This window comes from Anas platyrhynchos, chromosome 35 (genome assembly GCF_047663525.1).
Source record: "Anas platyrhynchos isolate ZD024472 breed Pekin duck chromosome 35, IASCAAS_PekinDuck_T2T, whole genome shotgun sequence".
NCBI classification, from domain to species: Eukaryota; Metazoa; Chordata; class Aves; order Anseriformes; family Anatidae; genus Anas; species Anas platyrhynchos.
Genome location: NC_092623.1, coordinates 124713 through 144129, shown reverse-complemented (window position 1 = coordinate 144129; position 19417 = coordinate 124713). Strand labels below are relative to the sequence as shown.

The window sequence follows — 19417 nt, the reverse complement described above, 5'->3', positions numbered from 1 at the left end:
AGTCTTGGGGGGGAAGAACCAACTGTGGGAGGAGGGAATGCTACTACTGTCTGTGACAGTGGTGATTTCTGGACAGTGTTAGCAACAGGGCTTCTGCAGAGAAGAGAAAATGACAGGCAGTCTGTCTTGTTATTCCATGTACTGAGTACTGAGTGCAGTTTTGGGCTCCACAGTATAAGAAAAAGTATAAGAACAAACCAGTGCACTGTGATAAAGAGAGTTTAATAGGGTACAAAAGGAATAAAAACAAACAAAATAAGAAATGAGAATATTGATAATTTATAATGTATCATAGAATCATAGAAGCATAGAATATCCTGAGTTGGAAGGGACCCTTAAGGATCATCAAGTCCAACTCTTGACACCGCACAGGTCTACCCAAAAGTTCAGCCCATGTGACTAAGTGCACAGTCCAATCTCTTCTTAAATTCAGACAGGCTCGGTGCAGTGACCACTTCCCTGGGGAGCCCGTTCCAGTGTGCAACCACCCTCTCTGTGAAGAACCCCCTCCTTATGTCAAGCCTAAATTTCCCCTGCCTCAGCTTAACCCCGTTCCCGTGGGTCCTGTCGCTGGTGTTAATGGAGAAAAGGTCTCCTGCCTCTCGACACCCCCTTACGAGTATAAAATATATAAATATTGTTTAATTAATAATATTAAATACTTATCATTTTATAATAATGAAACAATGCCATACTGTACAACACAGTCAATAAAGTGGATTTAATTAAATAAATAATAAAACCCAGGAAATTAAATAAAATTTAAAAATGTAAATTTAATACAAATAAAACCCATTTTTCCCATCCCAATGAGTTCCTATCCCCATCATCACTTCCCATCCCACTGATCATTTCCTATCCCAATAACCTCCCAGTTCTGATCCCAAGGCTGAATTCCCAACTCCCACCCAGCCATCCATCCAGCCATGCACCCATTTTCTGCCGTCCGTGCTGGCCATGCCCACATCCATGCCCGGCCTGAGCATGGGCAGCGGAAGCGGGCTGCATGAAATAACTGAACATGAAATTATGAAATAACATGAAATAATAAATAAGGTAACTTAATTGTTGCTGTTGTTAACATTGCTTCATGACAACAGATGCAAACATGGATCTTGAGTTGAGGGCAAAGGTGACCTTGGATCTGAAGCACACAGGCGTTCGCTAATGTCCCCCCATCCGGAGTGAATCCACAACGACTCGGAAGGAAAACTAAAGTCCAAAGCAGTGCACTGGGATAAAGAGAGTTTAATAGGGTAGAAAAGGAATAAAAACAAACAAAATTAGAAATGAGAATATTGATAATTTATAATGTATAAAATATGTAAATATTGTTTAATTAATAATAGTAAATACTTATCATTTTCTAATAATGAAACAATGCCATACTGTACAACACAGTCAATAAAGTGGATTTCATGAAATAAATAATACAACCAGTACATTAAATAAAATTTGAAAATTTAAATTTAATAAAAATAAAACTCAGTAATTTAAATAAAATTTAAAAATGTAAATTTAATACAAATAAAACCCAGTAAATTAAATAAAATTTAAAAATGTAAATTTAATACAAATAAAACCCATTTTTCCCGTGCCAATGAGTTCCTATCCCCATCATCACTTCCCATCCCACTGATCATTTCCTATCCCAACAACGTCCCAGTTCTGATCCCCTCGGTGTCCCAGTGCAAGAAGAGCTGCAGGCAGAGGCCTTGCTGAGTGAGCACCTAAGGAGAGGAATGTAATCCAGAAGGCAGCAAAGAAGAGCAATGCCCCGAAAGAAGAGCTAAGTCTTGTCTCTCAGCCCTTTGGTGTCCCAAGCAGCAGTTGCCATGGGCAAGCTTTCCCAGCCCAGCTGCTGCCAGCATCCCCCCAGCTTGCCATTGCCACCTTCCTGGGTGAGGCGCGCGCGCATTTGCCATTGGCATTTGCCGTTGCCCATCCCTGAGAGTGGCAAGCAGTGCGTAGGTCCAGCACGAGAGAGGGGAGAGGGCAAGCGAGAGGGGCAAGGGCTGAGGAGCGTGGCTGAAGCTGGAGCAGGCGCCTGCAGAGGTCTCTGTGCCTGCCTGCGTGCTGAGCGGGCCTGGGTGCTGCGGGGGCCGTCGAGGAGAAGCCTGAGGTCGGTCACGGGTAGCCGTAAGAGTAGGCTCTGGCGTGGTCCTTCTGCCGCTGCTCGAAGAATTGCCCGGGGCCGATCCTCATGTGGTGGGTCGCCCGCTGCCGCTCCTCCTGGGCCAGCTTCTTGAGGCGCTCCCGCTCGGGACGCTGCTGCGGCGTGATGGGCACCGACGACTCCTGCTCCTCCAGCGGTGTGGGCGCTGCGTCGCCGCCCGCCCAGGGCCCCACGCAGGGCACGTAGTCCCCGCGGGGCTGCGCCGGACGCTGCAGCGTGCGCGGCTGCGTGGGCAGAGCCGTGGGCAGTCCCCTCCAGAGCGGGGGGCTCTGGAGGGGACTGCGAGGGGGACTGGGCAGGGCTCTCCTGAGGGCTGGGAGAAGTTGAGGCCTCTTGAGGGGAGCCAAGGGAGGCTGGGGCAGGGTTCTCTTGTGGGCAGGGATGAATTCCTGCTGGGGGGGCCTTTTGGGGAGAGGCTTGGGCATGGGTCTCCTGCGGGCAGGGTCGGGGGGGCTCTGGAGGGGACTCAGGCGAGGCTTGGGCAGGGCTCTCCTGAGGGCAGTGAGGAAGTCAGGGTCGGGGGGGCTCTGGACGGGAGCCTGGGGAGGCTGGGGCAGGGGTCTCTTGCGGGCAGGGAGGCAGTCAGGGTCGGGGCGCCTCTTGAGGGGAGCCAAGGGAGGCTGGGGCAGGGTTCTTCTGCGGGCAGGGATGAATTCCTGCAGGGGGGCCTTTTGGGCAGGGCTCTCCTGAGCTGGGGCCGGGCTGCAGGCTTGAGGGGGGAGCTGAGTGGCGGCACAGCAGCTGCAGGGGGCTGCAGCGCCCGCCCAGCCTGCACCTTGTCGGGGTGCAGCCCAGGGCTTGAGGGGACCTCACCCAGCGCTCTGGTGGCTGCCAGTCCCTGTGTGCTGGGCTCCTCGATGTCCTCGCAGAGGTCGGGCAGCTGCGAGAGGAAGCGCTTGAGGACAGGACTGCTGGGGACAGCGGCGAAGGCATCCACGGCATCGAGGCAGCTGAGCAGCTCCTCCAAGCCGGAGCTGTCCAGGTCGGCCGGGAGCTGGTCCTGCAGGTGCTGCAGCTGCTGGCTGTCCCCTGCCAGCTGGGGAAAGGCCTCGGCGAAGGCATCGGGGCCCAGCTCCAGCAGCTCCAGGGGCTCCTCAGGTACCTCTGCAAGTGTCGCCGCTGAGGAAAAAGCAAGCCAATGCAATCCCCCAAGCATCCCCCGCTGCCAGCTTTGCCATGGCTCCTGGGTGTGGGGCGCCCAGCGGCCGGCTGGGCCAGCCCCAAACTCACCGTCGGGCGTCGCCGTCTGGGTGCTGGCAGTCGCTGGAGCCTGGGCAGGCTCGGGGGGAGTGGGGCCGGGCAGCGGGGGCCCCTGGTCCTCGCTGAGCCCCACGGCATGCAAGCAGGGCTCCGGCAGCTGCCCCCGGCTGCTGCTGAGGGTGCGGGGCGCGGGGAGCGCCTGCCCCCGCAGCGGAGGCCCTGTCATGAGGAGTGGTGGGGGGCCGGGGTAGGCAGGGGCCTGCAGCAGGCAGGTGCCTGCGGGGTGCAGGAGCTCCCCATGGAGCACGGCCCTGGGCCCCAAGCAGAGGGGAGCACCATCCTGGGGCACCAGCGTCCCCGTCCACATCAGCAGGGGCTGGGAGACACTGGGGGCACCCACAGGAGCGCTGTGGGGGAGCTGCCCCACAGCAGGGAGCTGCCGGCGGGGAGCTGCCTAAGCTGCAGGTGGTGCCCCTGGGCTGGGAGGTGCCCCCCAGGTGGCAGCTGCACCCTGGCGGGGAGCTGCAGCACCTGCCCCTGGACCCCCGGCACCACGTGCCAGACGGTGGCCTGGGGCAGTGCGGAGGGGAGGGTGGGTACCTGGGGGGGCTGCAAGGGCAGCGCCATCGCTCCGGGGAGGGAGGGAAGCAGCCAGGCAGCCACCGTTGGCGGCACGGCTGGGACGACGAAGGGGGAGTTTTGCGTCTGCGCAACCCGCAGAAGCCGTCTGGGGAAACCCTCTGTGGGAAAAAGGGCGCTGGGCTGAGCTCTGGGGCGCTGGGCTCGCCAGCAGGGCCGCAGCCCCGGGAGGAGCGGGAGCCGGCTGCTGGACCTGCCATGGTGGCTGGAGAGTGGGGCGGTTGCTTGGGGAACGCGGGCAACGGGGGTTCCGTCCCAACGGCTGACCAGCCCCTCGCCGACATCTTGGGGAGGACTGCAGGCTTTGGAGCCAAGCAGGCTGCCCAGCGCAAGACTTGGCCATCCCCAGCAGGCTTTCCCTCCCACGCAGCACTTGCCATGCCCAGGACGCTTCCACACCACCACTTGCCCGGCCCAAGGCTTGCCCAGCCCAGGACCAGCTTCTCGGCCTCAGCGGCAGTGCCCATCCTTGCCATTTCACCGCATGGCACATTCCCAGCAACCCAGACGAAATCTGCCCCATCAACACGAAGCGTTTCTTCAGCCAAAGAGACCTCGTCCCAAAGAGAGTCCTCTCTCTTGGAGGACTTCTCCAAGCACTTCCTTCCCCAGGGAATGGTACCCACCCCATTCAAGACTTCCCATCCCAAGGCTTTTGCTTCCCAGGGATTTCCTTCCTAGGGAACATTGCCCATTTCCTAGCCCAATGGCTTCCCACCCCAAGGAAGTCTTCCCATGCTGTAGCCCCGAAATGCCCCCAGAGGGCACCTGGCAGCTACTGGGAAGGAAATGAGCTCTGTCATGGTGAGCTAGCCGCTCAAGGCCCTGCTCTTTGGCCCAGGTGTCTGTGAGGCGGTGTTGGCAAGGAGTCCTGTTGTGAACATAAGAACATAACATAACAGAAGAACATAAAATCACATAAGAGAGAAAAAAATATAGAATAACAGAACGCGACATAAGAACATCAAACAAAGACAACTCTCATGATGTGGTCTGATAGGATGGAGGAGAAAGCAGAAATCCAGCAATGCTGTCTTTCCTACTCCTCAAAACCAATTCCGTTGACAACTGGGAATGCTTCCAGCTGGAAAAAAATGCCAGAATGAAGTGGAGGACTCCTTGCCATCACTGTGTTTCTGGAGCACACCTCTACCTTTCTGTCCAACAGGGGGTTCTTCTTGGGAGATAATTGCCCAACATGAAAAAACACAACCAAAGCCAGAGGACCCATCTCCGCAACAACACGATAAATAGAAAAGACATCTCTAGATGCAGACCCCAGAGCTCCAATTCACTATGTCCCACTAGTGGAAGTTATTTTTTAGGCTTTGTTTTTAAGGCCACTGGCTGCCTCCTCCCTTATGCTGCCCATTCTCCCTGTTGTCCTGTCTTCTTTCTCCTGCATTGCTTCCTCTCCTTGGTGGACCTTGCTGAGCTCTTTGATGTTTTGTTGTATATTTATGTATGAAGACATAAAACTGTTAGAGAGTGTCGAAAGAAGGGCAACAAACAAGAGGGTCTCTTTTAACAGGGGGATTGAGGTTTGTGGCAAGGTTTTGGTAGCAATTTAGGGGCTGCACTGTGCTGGACACAGCAACAGACGCACCATAAGCCAAAGTCAGACAATAAGCCAAGGTGTGTTCACGTGTGGTTTACTGTGGTTTACGTGTGGTTTACGTATAGAAGAAAGTTTTCGCCTATTGGTGAGTATACTGCAGATTTGCTGCATTGTTCTAAATTAAATAGCAAGATAAGTGATGGCATCGTAGGCTGGGAAAATATTTCTAGAGTATTAGCGCATTTTGAGCATCATTTTAACTGTTTATGCAAACATGAAGATTATTAAAATCAGTGTTTATTTAGGTCTGTATGTAAACAGGTGATCATGTTGTATAGCATGCAGTAAATGGTTTGTGAATGCTGCTTGAAGAATGAAGAGTAAGTCAGCTCCACAAGGAATAAATGAATTTTGTTCATTTGTGCAATGCAGAGATTAGAATTAGACCAACAGCATGGAACCAAAGTCTTGCTCTGTGCCTTTTATCTGTAGGACAGTTCATGGAGGCTTCAGCAGCCCTATCTGTTTTCTAGCACTCTGAAATGTCCTCTGTGGTGCTGCACCCAGTTGAAAGCCTGCACTGATTGTGCTGAACTTTCCTAACAGGAGGCACGGGTCCTTCGTCAGACGCTGGCTGGGGATGTATGCTGCGATGCGGGCAGATGATGCTGGCCCAAGCACTGATCTGCAGACACTTAGGGAGAGGTGAGTGCTGGTCCTGAGGGAACTTCGGTATTGTCTGCAGACGCTTCTTCGTAAGTACTCCATTAAAAGCACAAACCCTGAATTTATTAGTGAGACTTTCTTTGATGCCCTGGTAACAGTTCCTAATGAATCGATTCATATTCAGCTGGGTGTAATCATCCCAGCCTGAAGCAGAGAAATAGGCATAGAAGGAGAACAAATGGGGAATCCTGTCGCCATTATTTTATAAACCTTTTAGTGTAACACCCAAGTTGAGGCCAAGGGAAAACCTGCCACCGTGGGACAGTGCTCTTACCCTTCTCTTCACTACTCACTTGTCAGCAGCACGAGGTCCAAACCCCCCTGGTGCAAGCTCTTAAGCATGCATGTCACATCCCAGGATGCTGCCAGTGGAGTGTTTGGACTTTCTGTATGGATCTTATGTTGTTATTTAATGGGTGCTTAGAAATCCAACAAGGTCTAAACACAGCCTGTAGTTTTAAATAATCTTGGAAGCTCAGAGATACTGGAATGGCTATCAACACGCAGCATGATCCGTCAGAATATGTTTGCAGTTGATGTTTTTGTTTTGTTTTATTTTCCCTGTTTTTACAATCTAGCCTATGATGATAAAGTGCAGCTTGATGATAAATAACAAGCTTGGAATTCTAGGAGCTCTACACAAAATGTAAATATTCGAGATGAATTGAAATGTCTTTTAACATCTCATTATAAAGCTTTCTGCTGTCTAGACATTTGATCAGTGTAATGAAAACGTCACCATTTTTTATTCTATATCAATTTTTCCTTTCAGATTGGCAATGGGAAAAACACAAAAAACAACCAGAAGAATATCACAGAATCCTACGATGCTTTCTCGACAGGAAGGCTTGCTGTTATTCAATCCACCAGATGGGTAAGAACAAACATAAACTTTCAGGTTTTTTCCACTGAAATTTCTACTGTGTTGAATCACTAATTTGCAGTATGTTAATTCATAATTTTAAGAAGTGGATGTGAAGACAATGTGTATGCTTATACAAAAATAAAAAGGTATGCAGATGGGCGCAAAGACTAGTAGTACAGAAACATTCCCTGAGACCTAAATAAAGCCATGTACTAGAATCTAGCTCTTGATAAACTCTGTAAGCCTTGGGTACCAGAGTCAGTAATGCTAGAATAGACAGTCTTGTAGCTTATTGCTGTAATTTGTAATAAGGGGCACTAACATTTGTTAACTTGTAATTCTCATTATAGTTTAGAAGCCTTTTGTTTATTAAAGAAACTGGCACTCCCTAAGTTTTGAAAAGAGCATAGATTGAGAAAATAATTGTTATTGCTAAATACAGATTGCAGTTACTCTAGAATGTTTGACAGTCACGGTATTTACTGTATATTGTTCCCACATTCTTTATGGTCTCATTTTTCTTTGATTTTGTGTACGTGTGTCTTTTTTTCACTGTGAAAACAGCACAGGTGTGTGTTGGAGAGGGGAAGTCAATTGGAGAATGGTTTGGACCAAATACAGTTGCTCAAGTACTAAAGTAAGTGAGATCATACCAGTCTCATTCAGAACGTACTCCCCTGGGGCAGCCAAGAGAAGGCCCAGGCAGAGTTTTGAAGGCTGCATCTCCCCCTGTCCCACAGTCAGGAATGTACTTGCCATCTATTTACAAGTGCAGCATGGAATGTCATGCCACAGCTCGGTGTGCAGGTACTGAGTTGGGAATGGGTGACCTCTAAATTTTAATAAAGGAAGAGCCTGAGGAGAAGAAACTGCAGGAAAGTCTCCTGCTATGCCGTCTGCATGCCCTCACCAGTCACACCACAGATGTATATTCCTTTCTGCACAGTGGCACAGCTCTGGCAGGTCGAGAGTGCCACCGTGTAGGTCGGAGTGGTGGTGTGAAACATCAGAGAGAAGCCATCTCGGCTGAGGAGGGAACTGAGCTGCAATTCCTCCCTTTCTGAGCAGCAGTTCTGCCAGCAAGGCTACTGGATAAAGATGGGCAGCTCCTCATAGTCTGGGAGCCACACTTAAAGGAACTGAGGCTGCTCAGTTCTCCAGGGGTACGTGGAGGTGTCTTACCTCAGGCAGGGGCTAGGCTACAGGTCCTGCGAGCTCAGCAGCAAGTCTTTGACACCCTGGAACAGGCACATGATCTGAAGAGGGAGGGGAGCTGAAGCATGCCCTGGACTCCAGATCTTTCATGGCCAAGTTTTTCATGGTGAAACGCTCACCCCCATTTCTTTCTGGCTTATTTGAAACAGCTAATTCTGCCAGTGCAGCTTAAGAGTGTAGCTCCCTTCCCCAAAGGTTTGGATTTTGCAGAAGTGGACATAAAACTGTGTGCTGCTGTCTCCCACTGAAGTTTTGGTGCCCCAAACCCTTAGCTGATTTAGCTTTTAATGCCCCATTTCTGCTGTGCACGCAGGCTCAGGCAGAAGTAATTCCACTGAATTCAGTGGAATTTCTTAAGCAAAAAGTAATCTGCAAAACTGGCATAGGAATTTTTTTCTTTTCCAGATGAGAAAAGACACAACTGGGCAAGAACCCATTGCAGAGACTGTCGAGTGCAATAAAAAGTAATAAACTTGATGTAGTTGGACTGTTACTGTCACTGCACTTAGCAGTAAGACAAAACAGTTTGCACATGGTGCAGCGCATATGTTTTTCCTGGTACCACTCAGTACCTATTTTTCTAAAGATATTAAACATTTAATGTTTAAAGTTTTCTTTTTCTTACATGGAGACTTTAAAAAATGCAGAAAGAAATTTTTTTTTAAGAAAAAAAAATAAATAAATCAAATGGTTCTGAGTGTAAAGCTACCCTTTTGATCCAACTAGTTTATATTAATTAGTACCTTAATGTTTTCTAGGAAGCTTGCTTTATTTGATGAATGGAATTCATTAGCAGTTTATGTATCTATGGGCAATACGGTGGTCATTGAAGACATCAGGAAGTGACACCTCATCAGTTTTCTGGTAACAGTTTCTGATTTGACTCCATTTGCCAGCATGTATCTAAACATGAACAAATACTTGGGGGGCCATGGCTCTGTCTTGCAAGGGTAAGAAGAGGGAAGAAGGACATACAAACTCAGTTGTGTTTTTTTGATCCCTGATGCCAACTTCGTGCTCACATCACTGGATGTGAAGAGCTCCTTGAAGAATTTCTACTGTCATCATTGCTGCCATTTCATTTCTCTGCCGTTTTATAGGCAAAGCTTGACACTATTAATAACATTAATAGTACATGTCACTGCAGTCTTAAATTGTCATCCCCCAATCATTTATCTAACGTCTCACTTGGACGTGCCAGCACATACTGTCTGCTAGAATCACTTCTACTAAATAGCTGTAATTGCCATGCCCGGCTCGTTTTGTCTTGGGTGCCCTATAAAGATCCCAGGCAAACTAGCTTAATTCACTACTGAGAGGAAGATCTGCTTTGTGTTCCTCTGTGCGTTGACTGATTTCTAGTTTTATTCCCGCAGAAAAAATGTGCTGGTGCCCTCCTCAGAGCAGCAGCGCGTCCCACAGCAGTGCACATTTGCACGGAAGTGCTCTTGGCCGAAGCAAGAACGCAGGAGGACTCTGCACAGGCTGGAAACCCCTCTTGCTTATTATACCTCTACGACTAGGGATAAATCACATAAATCCCGTATATATTGATGCATTTAAAGTAAGGTTTTCTTTCGATTCATTGCTCGTTACTGTCAAATAAGTTTGGGTATCTGTGATGTCAGTAAAGAAATGAATTACAATTTCCTTTATTCCTTTTGAACTCCTAGGAATGCTTTAAGATGCCACAGTCTTTGGGAGCATTAGGAGGGAAACCAAATAATGCCTATTATTCCATAGGATTTTTAGGTAAGGAAAAAAGAAACTTATTCCAAATGTGCAGATGATCAAAAGAGAACATTTTTTGAAGGGGAAATAGTAAGGAGTCTAAGCGTGAACCTCTAGAAGTAAAGAAAGATGAGAATAGAATAAAATAAATGAAGAAGCATATCTAAAAGAGTTTAGAAACAGTATGAGATGATCCTTAACAGGAGCAGAAAGTTAACAGCAAAGCTAGGTGTAAAAATAAGTGATGACATCAACAAGAGCAGCATACTAAGAATAGCTGATAGCATTTGACAAGTGTATTGGTCAAATGTCACTTTTATTTTCTTGTATTTCAAAACTGTTTCTGATAGCAGTATCTTTTTCACCTTTTGCATACCTTCTGTTATTAAGTATTGCTCTAATTAATTTAAAATGCATTCCTTCAGATTTCACCCCACTTTGGGCCAAAATTTTGCAACCCTATTTTGTCCTTTTGTAAAACCTAACCTGTTTTAGTTAGGCTTTTTTGTTCCAATTTCTGAATAAATGCCTAATGGGATTACAGATTGCATCTGTGAACATCCTGTACCTTTTAATCTGTCAAATGTTAGTGTTTACAACACTTGAGATTTAAAAAAAAAAAAAAAAAAAAAAGTACTGGATCTCACATGGAAAAATAAAAGTATGTGACAAAGATAGAACATAACCAACCAAAAAATTACAGTAATAGGTCACAATAGGAAGTTATACTAAATACCCTGTGGGAAACGTTGTGTCTAAACCTTCCGATTCTCTTAAAGAATCCCTAGCTGGAAAGTCTAGATTATACTGACTGCGATGGCAATCTAATTTCTATTTTACAGTTCTGGACCAAGTGCTTATTAATGTCACTTGCTTATTTTTAACATACGGCTTTTACCCATCCAGGCAATGAGCTGATCTATCTGGACCCTCACACCACTCAAAGCTTTGTAGATTCAGAAGAAAATGGCACGGTTGACGATGAGAGTTTCCACTGCCAGGAAGCCCCACATAGAATGAAGATCATGAATTTGGACCCTTCAGTAGCTTTAGTAAGTGTCAGGAAATCTGGAATGCATGTACTTTATCTCAAAGTAATGTCTCTCTACATTGGTAAGGGTAGCAATGCATCTCCTTGAACAGAACCAAGATCACAAAGCTGTCTTCTGTGATCAACACATAGTAGTTTGTACATAACTACATGGAGAATCTTAGGGCAAGTGGGGAGCTGTCTGTACTGTAGGGAGCTCGCTTTGTTTTCTTTACTGAGCAGCTTTTACTTCTTTCAAGAGGCATTATAATGGTCAGAGCAAGGAACTGAAACAGGTTTACGTGTTTTATTCTATCACTACTTTAGGTTTGGTCACAAACATAAAGTTACTTAAAGACAAGTTACTTAAACTTACGTTATATCATAAGTTAAAAATGTTTAAGTGGAATTATTGTATTTCACCCCAAATTACAAATACAAATGTATTATTTGTAATTCACCCAAAATGTCATGGGGGTAGTGTGGTATTTGAAAAAATTGGATCTGATCCCATGCCAGTATCCTGTGATTGGGTGATTGGCAGTTGTCACCAGTGGGATGTGTTTCTAAAGCTTTAATCTGTAAAGATACCGGTATCTGTCATTCATTCACATACCTGTTTTTTAATACTGCTGCTTTTTAGAAAGTTTTTTTGTTTTGTTTTGTTTTGTTTTGTTTTGTTTTGTTTTAATACTTAACTACGTAACTGTGCAAAATGTGGCATGATGCAACGAGACAGACAAAATCATAAGGAAGAGCAAATATTTTCAGTATAGATACCAGAATGGAAATGTTCCTTAGGTGGTCCATCATCTACAAGTTTTCAGCTTCTGCTGATACCTGGACTGTAGGAACTGGGTGGCGCTCCATGGAGGAGCACACAGGAGCTGCTGCTATTTTTTGCTTGACTATTTCGTTAGGGGTTTGCAGGGCCTTGTTCTCCCCGTGGGTTCTCTCCCTAGAGCTGCCACATATTTGGAGTCTTATATCTACTGATCGTACAGGGCATTACTGTATCAGAGGTCAAACCGCCTTACCTGCTGGTACCACATACCTACCATCAGCAAAGGTAAAACTCTGTGTGTTTGTTTTTTCCCCTAAGGGCTTCTTTTGCAAAGAAGAATGTGATTTTGATAACCGGTGTAGTCTTGTACAAAAGGTAAGAGTGGGAACTTAGCATCTCGATTTGTTCTTTATAAAGTCTGGTTTTTATTGTTTGTTTTTTGTAAAATTTTCCTTTGCATTTTCCCTTGTATACAAATTGTATGAGCCATGGAGAAGAATGCATTAAAGCATCAGGGTAAGGCAATACTACTGAATTGCTAATTGGAAATTGTTCAGCACTTTACCAGCCACAAACCCTGCCAGTTGGAAAATGGGTGTAAACATCCACACTTGAAGGTGTTACTGGGTGACACTTGCTTTTAACTTCTAATTCTCACTAAATGACTAAGGTTTAACTGCCATATTGTAGTGATGTATCAATGATTTGCTTCCTGATCCTTTTTTATTGTTTGACATAATAGATTGCGTGTTCTAATTATGACTGTTAGTCCCTGCTATCTTAAAGATCTGATTCTGTAAGTGCTGCAGGCCTCTAGCTCCTGCTGATCTAGGGAGAACAGAAGGTGCTGGCTGCCACAGGAAACAGACTTGAGGATGTTTCTGCATGCAGCTGTTAAGCTAAGCACCAGACGTCTGAATGTAAAGTACCATCAACCTCTAAAGGCATTTATTTAAAAAAAAAAAAAATCAGTTTGTAAATAACTGAAATACAGGACAGAAGGTAACTTCTCTTTGAAGAGGAATAGCGTTTGGCTTCAGGAACACCTTTTTTCCTGACCAAAACCTGTCCTTCAAAATCTGATGCGTTTTTTTTTTTTTTTTTCCCCTTTGGAGGAGCTGATAGATCTGTCTTTTGTGCTATTGATCAACAGAAAACTTGAGGAGAGTTCTATGCAAGCAACTTTCTTTTAAAAAGCAGAAAATATTGTTATAAATGGCTCAGGATTCAAATTAGGATTAAATAAAAAAATAGGATTTATTAAAAGAATATAAAGGAATAGAGGTAAGCAAACAGCGCTGGGTGCACCGGGAGTCTCTGCTCCACCAGGACGCACACCAGTTCCATCAAGCAGCTGATTTTTATGCACCTAGACTAATACATATTCATTACTACTTCTAAAAAAAATAGATTATTATAATTAGCTTCCGGGGTCCAGTTCCTCCTACTGGAGCATGCGCACCAGTCTCCTCTGGGGGTCTCTAGGGGTCTTTCATGCTGAAGGCTCGTAGTCTTCCTCTCACCCTTTGTACTTACTCGGCACTATTCCAAGTTTATGGAACACTCTCTGTACACTCTCCACAGGTCTTGTCTCCCAACCGTCCTTCAGCTTCTTTTTTCTTCCTCTTAATCTCTTGGACCCCCTGGCCAGATACCAAGGATCTCATAACAGTCACTAGTTGTTATCAGTTGTTCTGAAACTCCCAGACATCAAACACAAACAGCTTTCTTATTTGACGCTTCACGAGTAATTAAAACATTCTTCCCCAGCCATTCACAGACACATCTATAGCAGTGTTAAGTTAATCTCGAAGAAGACAGGAAAAAAGGCTGTAACTGTTAGAAATAGAAGTCCGGAATAACAAAAGCAAACAGGTTCACAAATTTAAGGAGTGTTTTCTGAAGACGTGATAAATTGACTAGAATGAGGGGGAGACTGGGACACACTGCATCTGGGATTCAAGAACTAAATTGCCAGTGCAGGGCCCAGAGGCAGACAGGATTCAAACAGAATTATTCTTTATGGACACGAATTTATGGACACGAATTGGAATTGTTAAAACATTCCTCACAATCCCTTATCTTCTTTTTACTATCCCCAATTCGTGTCTCTTCTGTTATTAATAATTGGATTTCATCAGTTTGTTCTTGGAGGGTCCAATCCTTAAGCATCATAATTGACATATTCCCTTCCTTTTTTAATGAAGTTATTACCAATGTACTATTTATCACCCGGCGTATTGATAATGTAAAACAAGGTATCATACAAGGTACAAATAATAACGTCATTACACCACATAACAATAAAAATAACACTCTTTTAACCCATGGTCCACCAGGCAGCCATGAAAATAAATCCCATTCCATATCCTTCCAGGTTTGTGTTTGCTCGCTCACCTCCCCCCTCTCCTTCTCTGGGATGGGAGAGAGAAATGGGAAAGTGAAGCCTATGAGTTAACAAGAAAATAATAATAATAATAATAACAATAATAATGATGATAATATTACTACTAGTAATAATGTATACGAAACAAGTGATGCAGAATGCAACTGCTCACCACCTGCTGTCCGATGCCCAACCTAACCCCGAGCAGTCCGGCCCTCCTCCCAGCCTGCCTGCTGGCAGGACAGTGAGAAGCTGAATTTGGCTTGGTCCTTGGCTTGGTGTAAGCACTGCTCTGTAACAATTAAAAACAATTAAAACATCAGCATATTATTAACATTCTTCTCATCCTAAACCAGAACATAACATTCTATCAGCTACTAGGAAGAAACACCCTTTTTATCAATCTTTAAACAGCAATTACTAAAGCTAAATTTTCCACAGACTTCTCCTTCTTGTGCTAGTAAATAATCCAAAGCTAGGCAATTTTGATACAAAGCAGTTCTCATCATTTATAACTATTTCTATTACAGCTAATAACCTAATTATTCTATTAAGTATATATACTGGGGTCCTATAGTCCCACGATCTGTCTTCTGCCCACGTATCTGGATCATAATAGGCAAACACCTTCAGGGTTGATTCAGGCTTGTGTTACCGTTCGGCCTGTCAGGGTGATCCAGCTCCTGGAAAATGAATCACAATTTTATATAGGTTAAAAAAAAAGGTTCTTATGTTATTTTCTCAGGACAACCTGACCTTAGTGTGGGAGAAGTCCAGTCGAGGCCCTCTCACTCGGCAGTCAATACCCATAGGGGTTGCCTCCCTCGGTAGACCATACACACCACAGTGGAGGGTCCTGCCCTGGTCTTGCCTTCTCCCTTTCCTCCCTTCAGGCTTGTCCCCTTTATTTGGCATCCTTAATTCATGCAGAGCCTGCAGAGCCTCGTTGCCAGAATATTAGTTCTTCCTTAGCTTGAGTTTCAGTTTCCCAGGAGCGGACTCAACCCTCCGAGTTTCAGTAGTTACTGGTCCTTTTATTCTGGATGCATGGGTCCCTTTCTGCGGTTCTCACAGCTGTTTCAGTAGTCAGTAAAACAAGGTACAGTCCCTCACACCGAGGGTTCAGTGATTCTTCCCTCCCGTGGCTGCTTGTTGAAACACTTTCTTTTTTATCTTCTGACAAGTTAAATAACAGTTATCTAATTTGCTTTGCCGTATGGCCCTTTCCAGGTTCCTGTAGCAGGATTCATCTGATAGCCTTTCAGGTTGATACAGATTTGACTACAGATACCAGGGTTTTGGCATTCATCACTATCTCCACAGTTTCCCAGCTGGACAGTCACATTCATTTTTGTTGCATTCCTTCAGGGGCTCATCACCCCAGTCCTTGCAGTCTCTCTGTTGGTTACACACTTTATTGATATCTATGCACACAAAGTCAGATTCAGTACACATCTTCTTCACACAAGCACTCTCATCACTGCCATCTGAGCAGTCTTCACATTTTACTCTAGCACCGTCGGCAGCAGTGCACAGTCAGGCGAAGGTGAGCAGCAGGCAGAGCACCCAGCACCCCGCACCGTCACCTGTGTCACTTATACTACTCCTATTACCCATGCTGTTAGTGTCAGTGGCATCCTCCTTTTCTTTTTGCCACTGACCATTCACCACAAATGGATGAGACACATGATTACTAGTTAGGAAAGAGAGTGGAACGTCTGCTATACGGCTGCAGGCAGTGCCAGCTGCAACCTTAGGTTTGTGAAAGAGCCTGCCGGTGGTCATTTGGCAGTGTAATCTGCGTCTCTGCACTCCTGCCCTGCAATAGAGCTAAGTCGTCATTAGTAATAGTTATAACACCGATCTGGGGACGAATAGTCTTTTTTTGCATTGCAAGATAAACCTTTTATAAAAAGAATGCCAGAGTGAAGCAGCACAGCCGCTGCTGCCGCTGCCTCCATGGTTATGTCAGACAGGCTGCAGGGTCCTGATGTCCGCCCCTCTGCTCTGTGCCGACTCGCCACACGGTGAGGGTCAGCTACCGGTGTCCACTGACGCCTCTGGTCTCCCGTAGCAACTCGATCTCGGATGTTCCGCAATTACTTCAATTTCCCCGCGTTTTGCAGCTTCTGTCAGGTCTATTCTGTGTCTCTCAGAGCCGTCCGTGGCTCCGCAGCGTCTCTCAGGGCTCTCTCCGTCCAGCGGTAGTCCCTCCGTAGTGTCTCGGGTCTCCCAGCACTGCTCTGGTCTCGGCCTGTTCAGGTCTCAGCGAGTCCAGGTCTCGCCCTGTGCGGGCCTCATATGTTGCAGGAAGCATGTCATATCATGCTCCTGCCTTTTTCTTGTCACAGTCAAAACATTTAAGAGCAAAAATAGGATACACAAGATACACCGGGCCCATATATTAGGCACCACCACTCAAAACTTGGATAAAACAGCACTTCTTTTCAGTCTGTCAAGCACTTTGTTCGTCTCTGCCCACTCCCCTTGCGGAGAGTACGGAACAACAGATCGGAACTCTGCACTCGCTTTGCAGCAACGCTGCGTCTCACTCACACAGCACAATCGCACATGGAGGCCTCCAGCACATCTCATTCATACCACAGGAATATAATTTAGAATGATAACTAACCAAACAAGTATTGTCTCTGACTGTGTTCTTCGTGAAGTGACTTGTAACACTTTGTTTTGATTAAGGAGGTATTGGGGAGGCATTGGGGAGGCAAGGACAATCCCCAGACATGGACTGTATATCTCAAAACAAGACACTGGAACTCATGATAAGGAAGCGGCAGACGGACAGAGAAACAAATGTAAGGACTATAAATCTCAAAATTGGACATTGGAATTCATTATAAAGATACAACAAACGGAAGAATTGGCAACAACCAGCTCTCGCAATTAAGAAACGTGCCAATTCAGCAGATTCCTGACCAAAGGTGAAAAGTACACTGTGAGGAAGACTCGGGGTCTTCCTCCCAAAGACCCCTGCCCACAATTCTTGGGAGGCTCTACGCAGGCGCAAGGTGCCAAAAGGCTAATTAGCATGAGAAGCGAGGGAAGGCGGGGATAGGTAATGCATATGTATAGGCGCTTGTAGAATATTGAGAGATTGATTGTATAAATTCAAGACTGCTTTCCGCTTTGGGTATGCACGATAGGTGGAGAGATCCCCCGTGCATCCAGCGCTGCAATAAAGAATATACCACTTAAAGGAATTTCGGCTTCGATCTTTGAATCAATCTGGCACCCCAGATGGGACTACCTCTCTGCCGGTCCGCAGGACCCGCTGGGGACAGGACTCCCTAGGGTACCCCCGGGATTTCCCGGAGGGACTCCTCGACTCACCGGATCACTGCGGAGGCAGACAAGGACCCCATCATTGTAAGTGAGTATATTCTTTATTCTGGTTTGGTTTTCTGGTAGGCCGGTCATCTGGGACTGTCCAGTAAGTCGGAAGGTGACTTCTGCAGGACAGTATTTGGTATATACTTTGTGGTTAGTACCACAAGTATATCTGGGGACCTTGAGGTCCATCTGTATCTGGAACTGTCTGTAAGTCGGAAGATGATCTTCTGCGAGGCAGTGTTTGGTATATACTTTGTGGTAAGCACCGTAAGTATGTTTGGGGACCTTAAGGAAAGAGCTCGCTTTAAGGTCCATCTGGAATTGTGTTGTTTATTTCGGTTTTCTGACTCATGGAGTATGGTATTTAACTCTGGTTATTGTTACTGTGATTTTGGCTATTTTTCTGGTGGTAATAGTAGGTTCGTGGCATTGTTATAAGAAAGATATCGTTATGGTGTTACACAGTTCGGTTTTCTGACTTATCGCATGTGGAATTTGACTCTGACTATTGTTATTGTGATTTTAGCAATATTGCTGGTAATAGTAGCTTTGTGACATCGCTACTGAAAGATATTGCGTGCCTGTAATTTTGTGAGTGATACGTTTTTGTGATACGCTTTTGTAAGTAACACGTGTATTCTGAAAGTGTAAACTGGAAAATGGGGGGGCGAGTAAGCAGTGAAATTCCTAAGAAAAGTGCGTTAGGATGTGTTTTGAGTCACTGGAAGGATATTGGAGGATCTGCCGGTGGAAGTGTGAACAGGAAAACATTGATAAAATATTGTAATCAATGGTGGCCGCTTTATAAGCTGGAATGTGGAGAAAAGTGGCCCCTAAATGGAACTTTAAACTCTAATGTTTTGCTACAGTTAATGTTGGTTTTGAGAAGGAGAATAGGATGAAATGTTGTATACTGATGTTGTTTCAGCATCTTGGTGGGAAAAGGTACGGAATTAAGTTGGCCCCTGACTGAGCCTTTGATGTTGGCATTAGAGAAGTAGAGGCTGGAGAAAGATAAAGGAAGTGTTAAAAGGGTTGTTGAAAGTGTTAAAGGTGTTTGAAGTTGAATGAGCAGGGAAAGAGGATGTAGGAATGTTAATAGTTCTGTCTCTGCTCTAGGCAGAGATCTTAAAATCATGGGTGTTAGCCCTTTGGGGCAAAGGGATCATGATGGGTCCGAGAGAGAGTTGTTATGGAAACAGAAAAACAGTTAACTCTTAAAACAACCTGAGTTCATGTGCGAGCTCAGATTACCGATGGGACCGCTCAGGGAACTGTGGACAACTGCATTCCCCTGACCGACCCCACTGAGACCCGAATCATCCCTAAAATTATGAATGGCTAAGTAAATACTAAAATCTGGATGAATTGGGAATTGAGAATATGCTTCCAACAAGGTCTAAAAGAAACCCCTACGGAATTTTTGGACCAACTCTGAAATGTAATGAAAATAAATAAATAAATAAATAAAACAAAATGGTTTGGACCTGGCTTCGGAGGACAAATTGACTAGCCTTTTTCTAGGGTAATCATTGGTCCCTGATTTCAACAGGAATAACGGGGACCTGGGGAATCTACCCTAGCGGATCCTCCACTGATTATAATGAAGCTAGGGGAGGAATGGAAGTGAAATTTCTTATTGATATGGGGCAACGTATTCAGTTCTAAATCAAGCATTAATGCCCTCACAGAATTATTATGTTAGGGTAAAAGGTGTGTTGTGGTTTAACCCGGCTGGCAGTTAAACACCACGCAGCCG

At 45.6% G+C, this 19417-nt stretch overlaps 2 protein-coding genes across 3 annotated transcripts; one reads left to right on the top strand and one right to left on the bottom strand.

Moving 5' to 3' along the window:
• Positions 1–2850: 2850 nt before the first annotated feature.
• LOC140000959 (uncharacterized) lies at positions 2851–5638 on the bottom strand. Its single transcript, XM_072032059.1, has 2 exons — positions 3407–5638; positions 2851–3295 (listed from the first exon to the last, which is right to left on the bottom strand). Exons 1-2 carry the CDS (start codon positions 4489–4491, stop codon positions 3271–3273), a joined length of 1110 nt encoding a protein of 369 aa, XP_071888160.1. The 5' UTR covers positions 4492–5638; the 3' UTR covers positions 2851–3270.
• A 490-nt stretch (positions 5639–6128) lies between these two features.
• On the top strand, positions 6129–12340 carry LOC140000956 (cysteine protease ATG4A-like). Of its 2 annotated transcripts, XM_072032057.1 has the most exons (8): positions 6129–6278; positions 7072–7173; positions 7729–7801; positions 9138–9243; positions 9756–9943; positions 10053–10131; positions 11017–11162; positions 12243–12340. In XM_072032057.1, the coding sequence occupies exons 5-8, from the start codon at positions 9761–9763 to the stop codon at positions 12315–12317; spliced, it is 483 nt and encodes a 160-aa protein (XP_071888158.1). In that variant the 5' UTR covers positions 6129–6278; positions 7072–7173; positions 7729–7801; positions 9138–9243; positions 9756–9760; the 3' UTR covers positions 12318–12340. The 2 variants fall into 2 exon arrangements, with proteins under 2 accessions (XP_071888158.1, XP_071888159.1); XM_072032058.1 differs by lacking the exons at positions 6129–6278; positions 7072–7173; positions 7729–7801 and adding an exon at positions 8722–8843.
• Positions 12341–19417: the final 7077 nt, after the last annotated feature.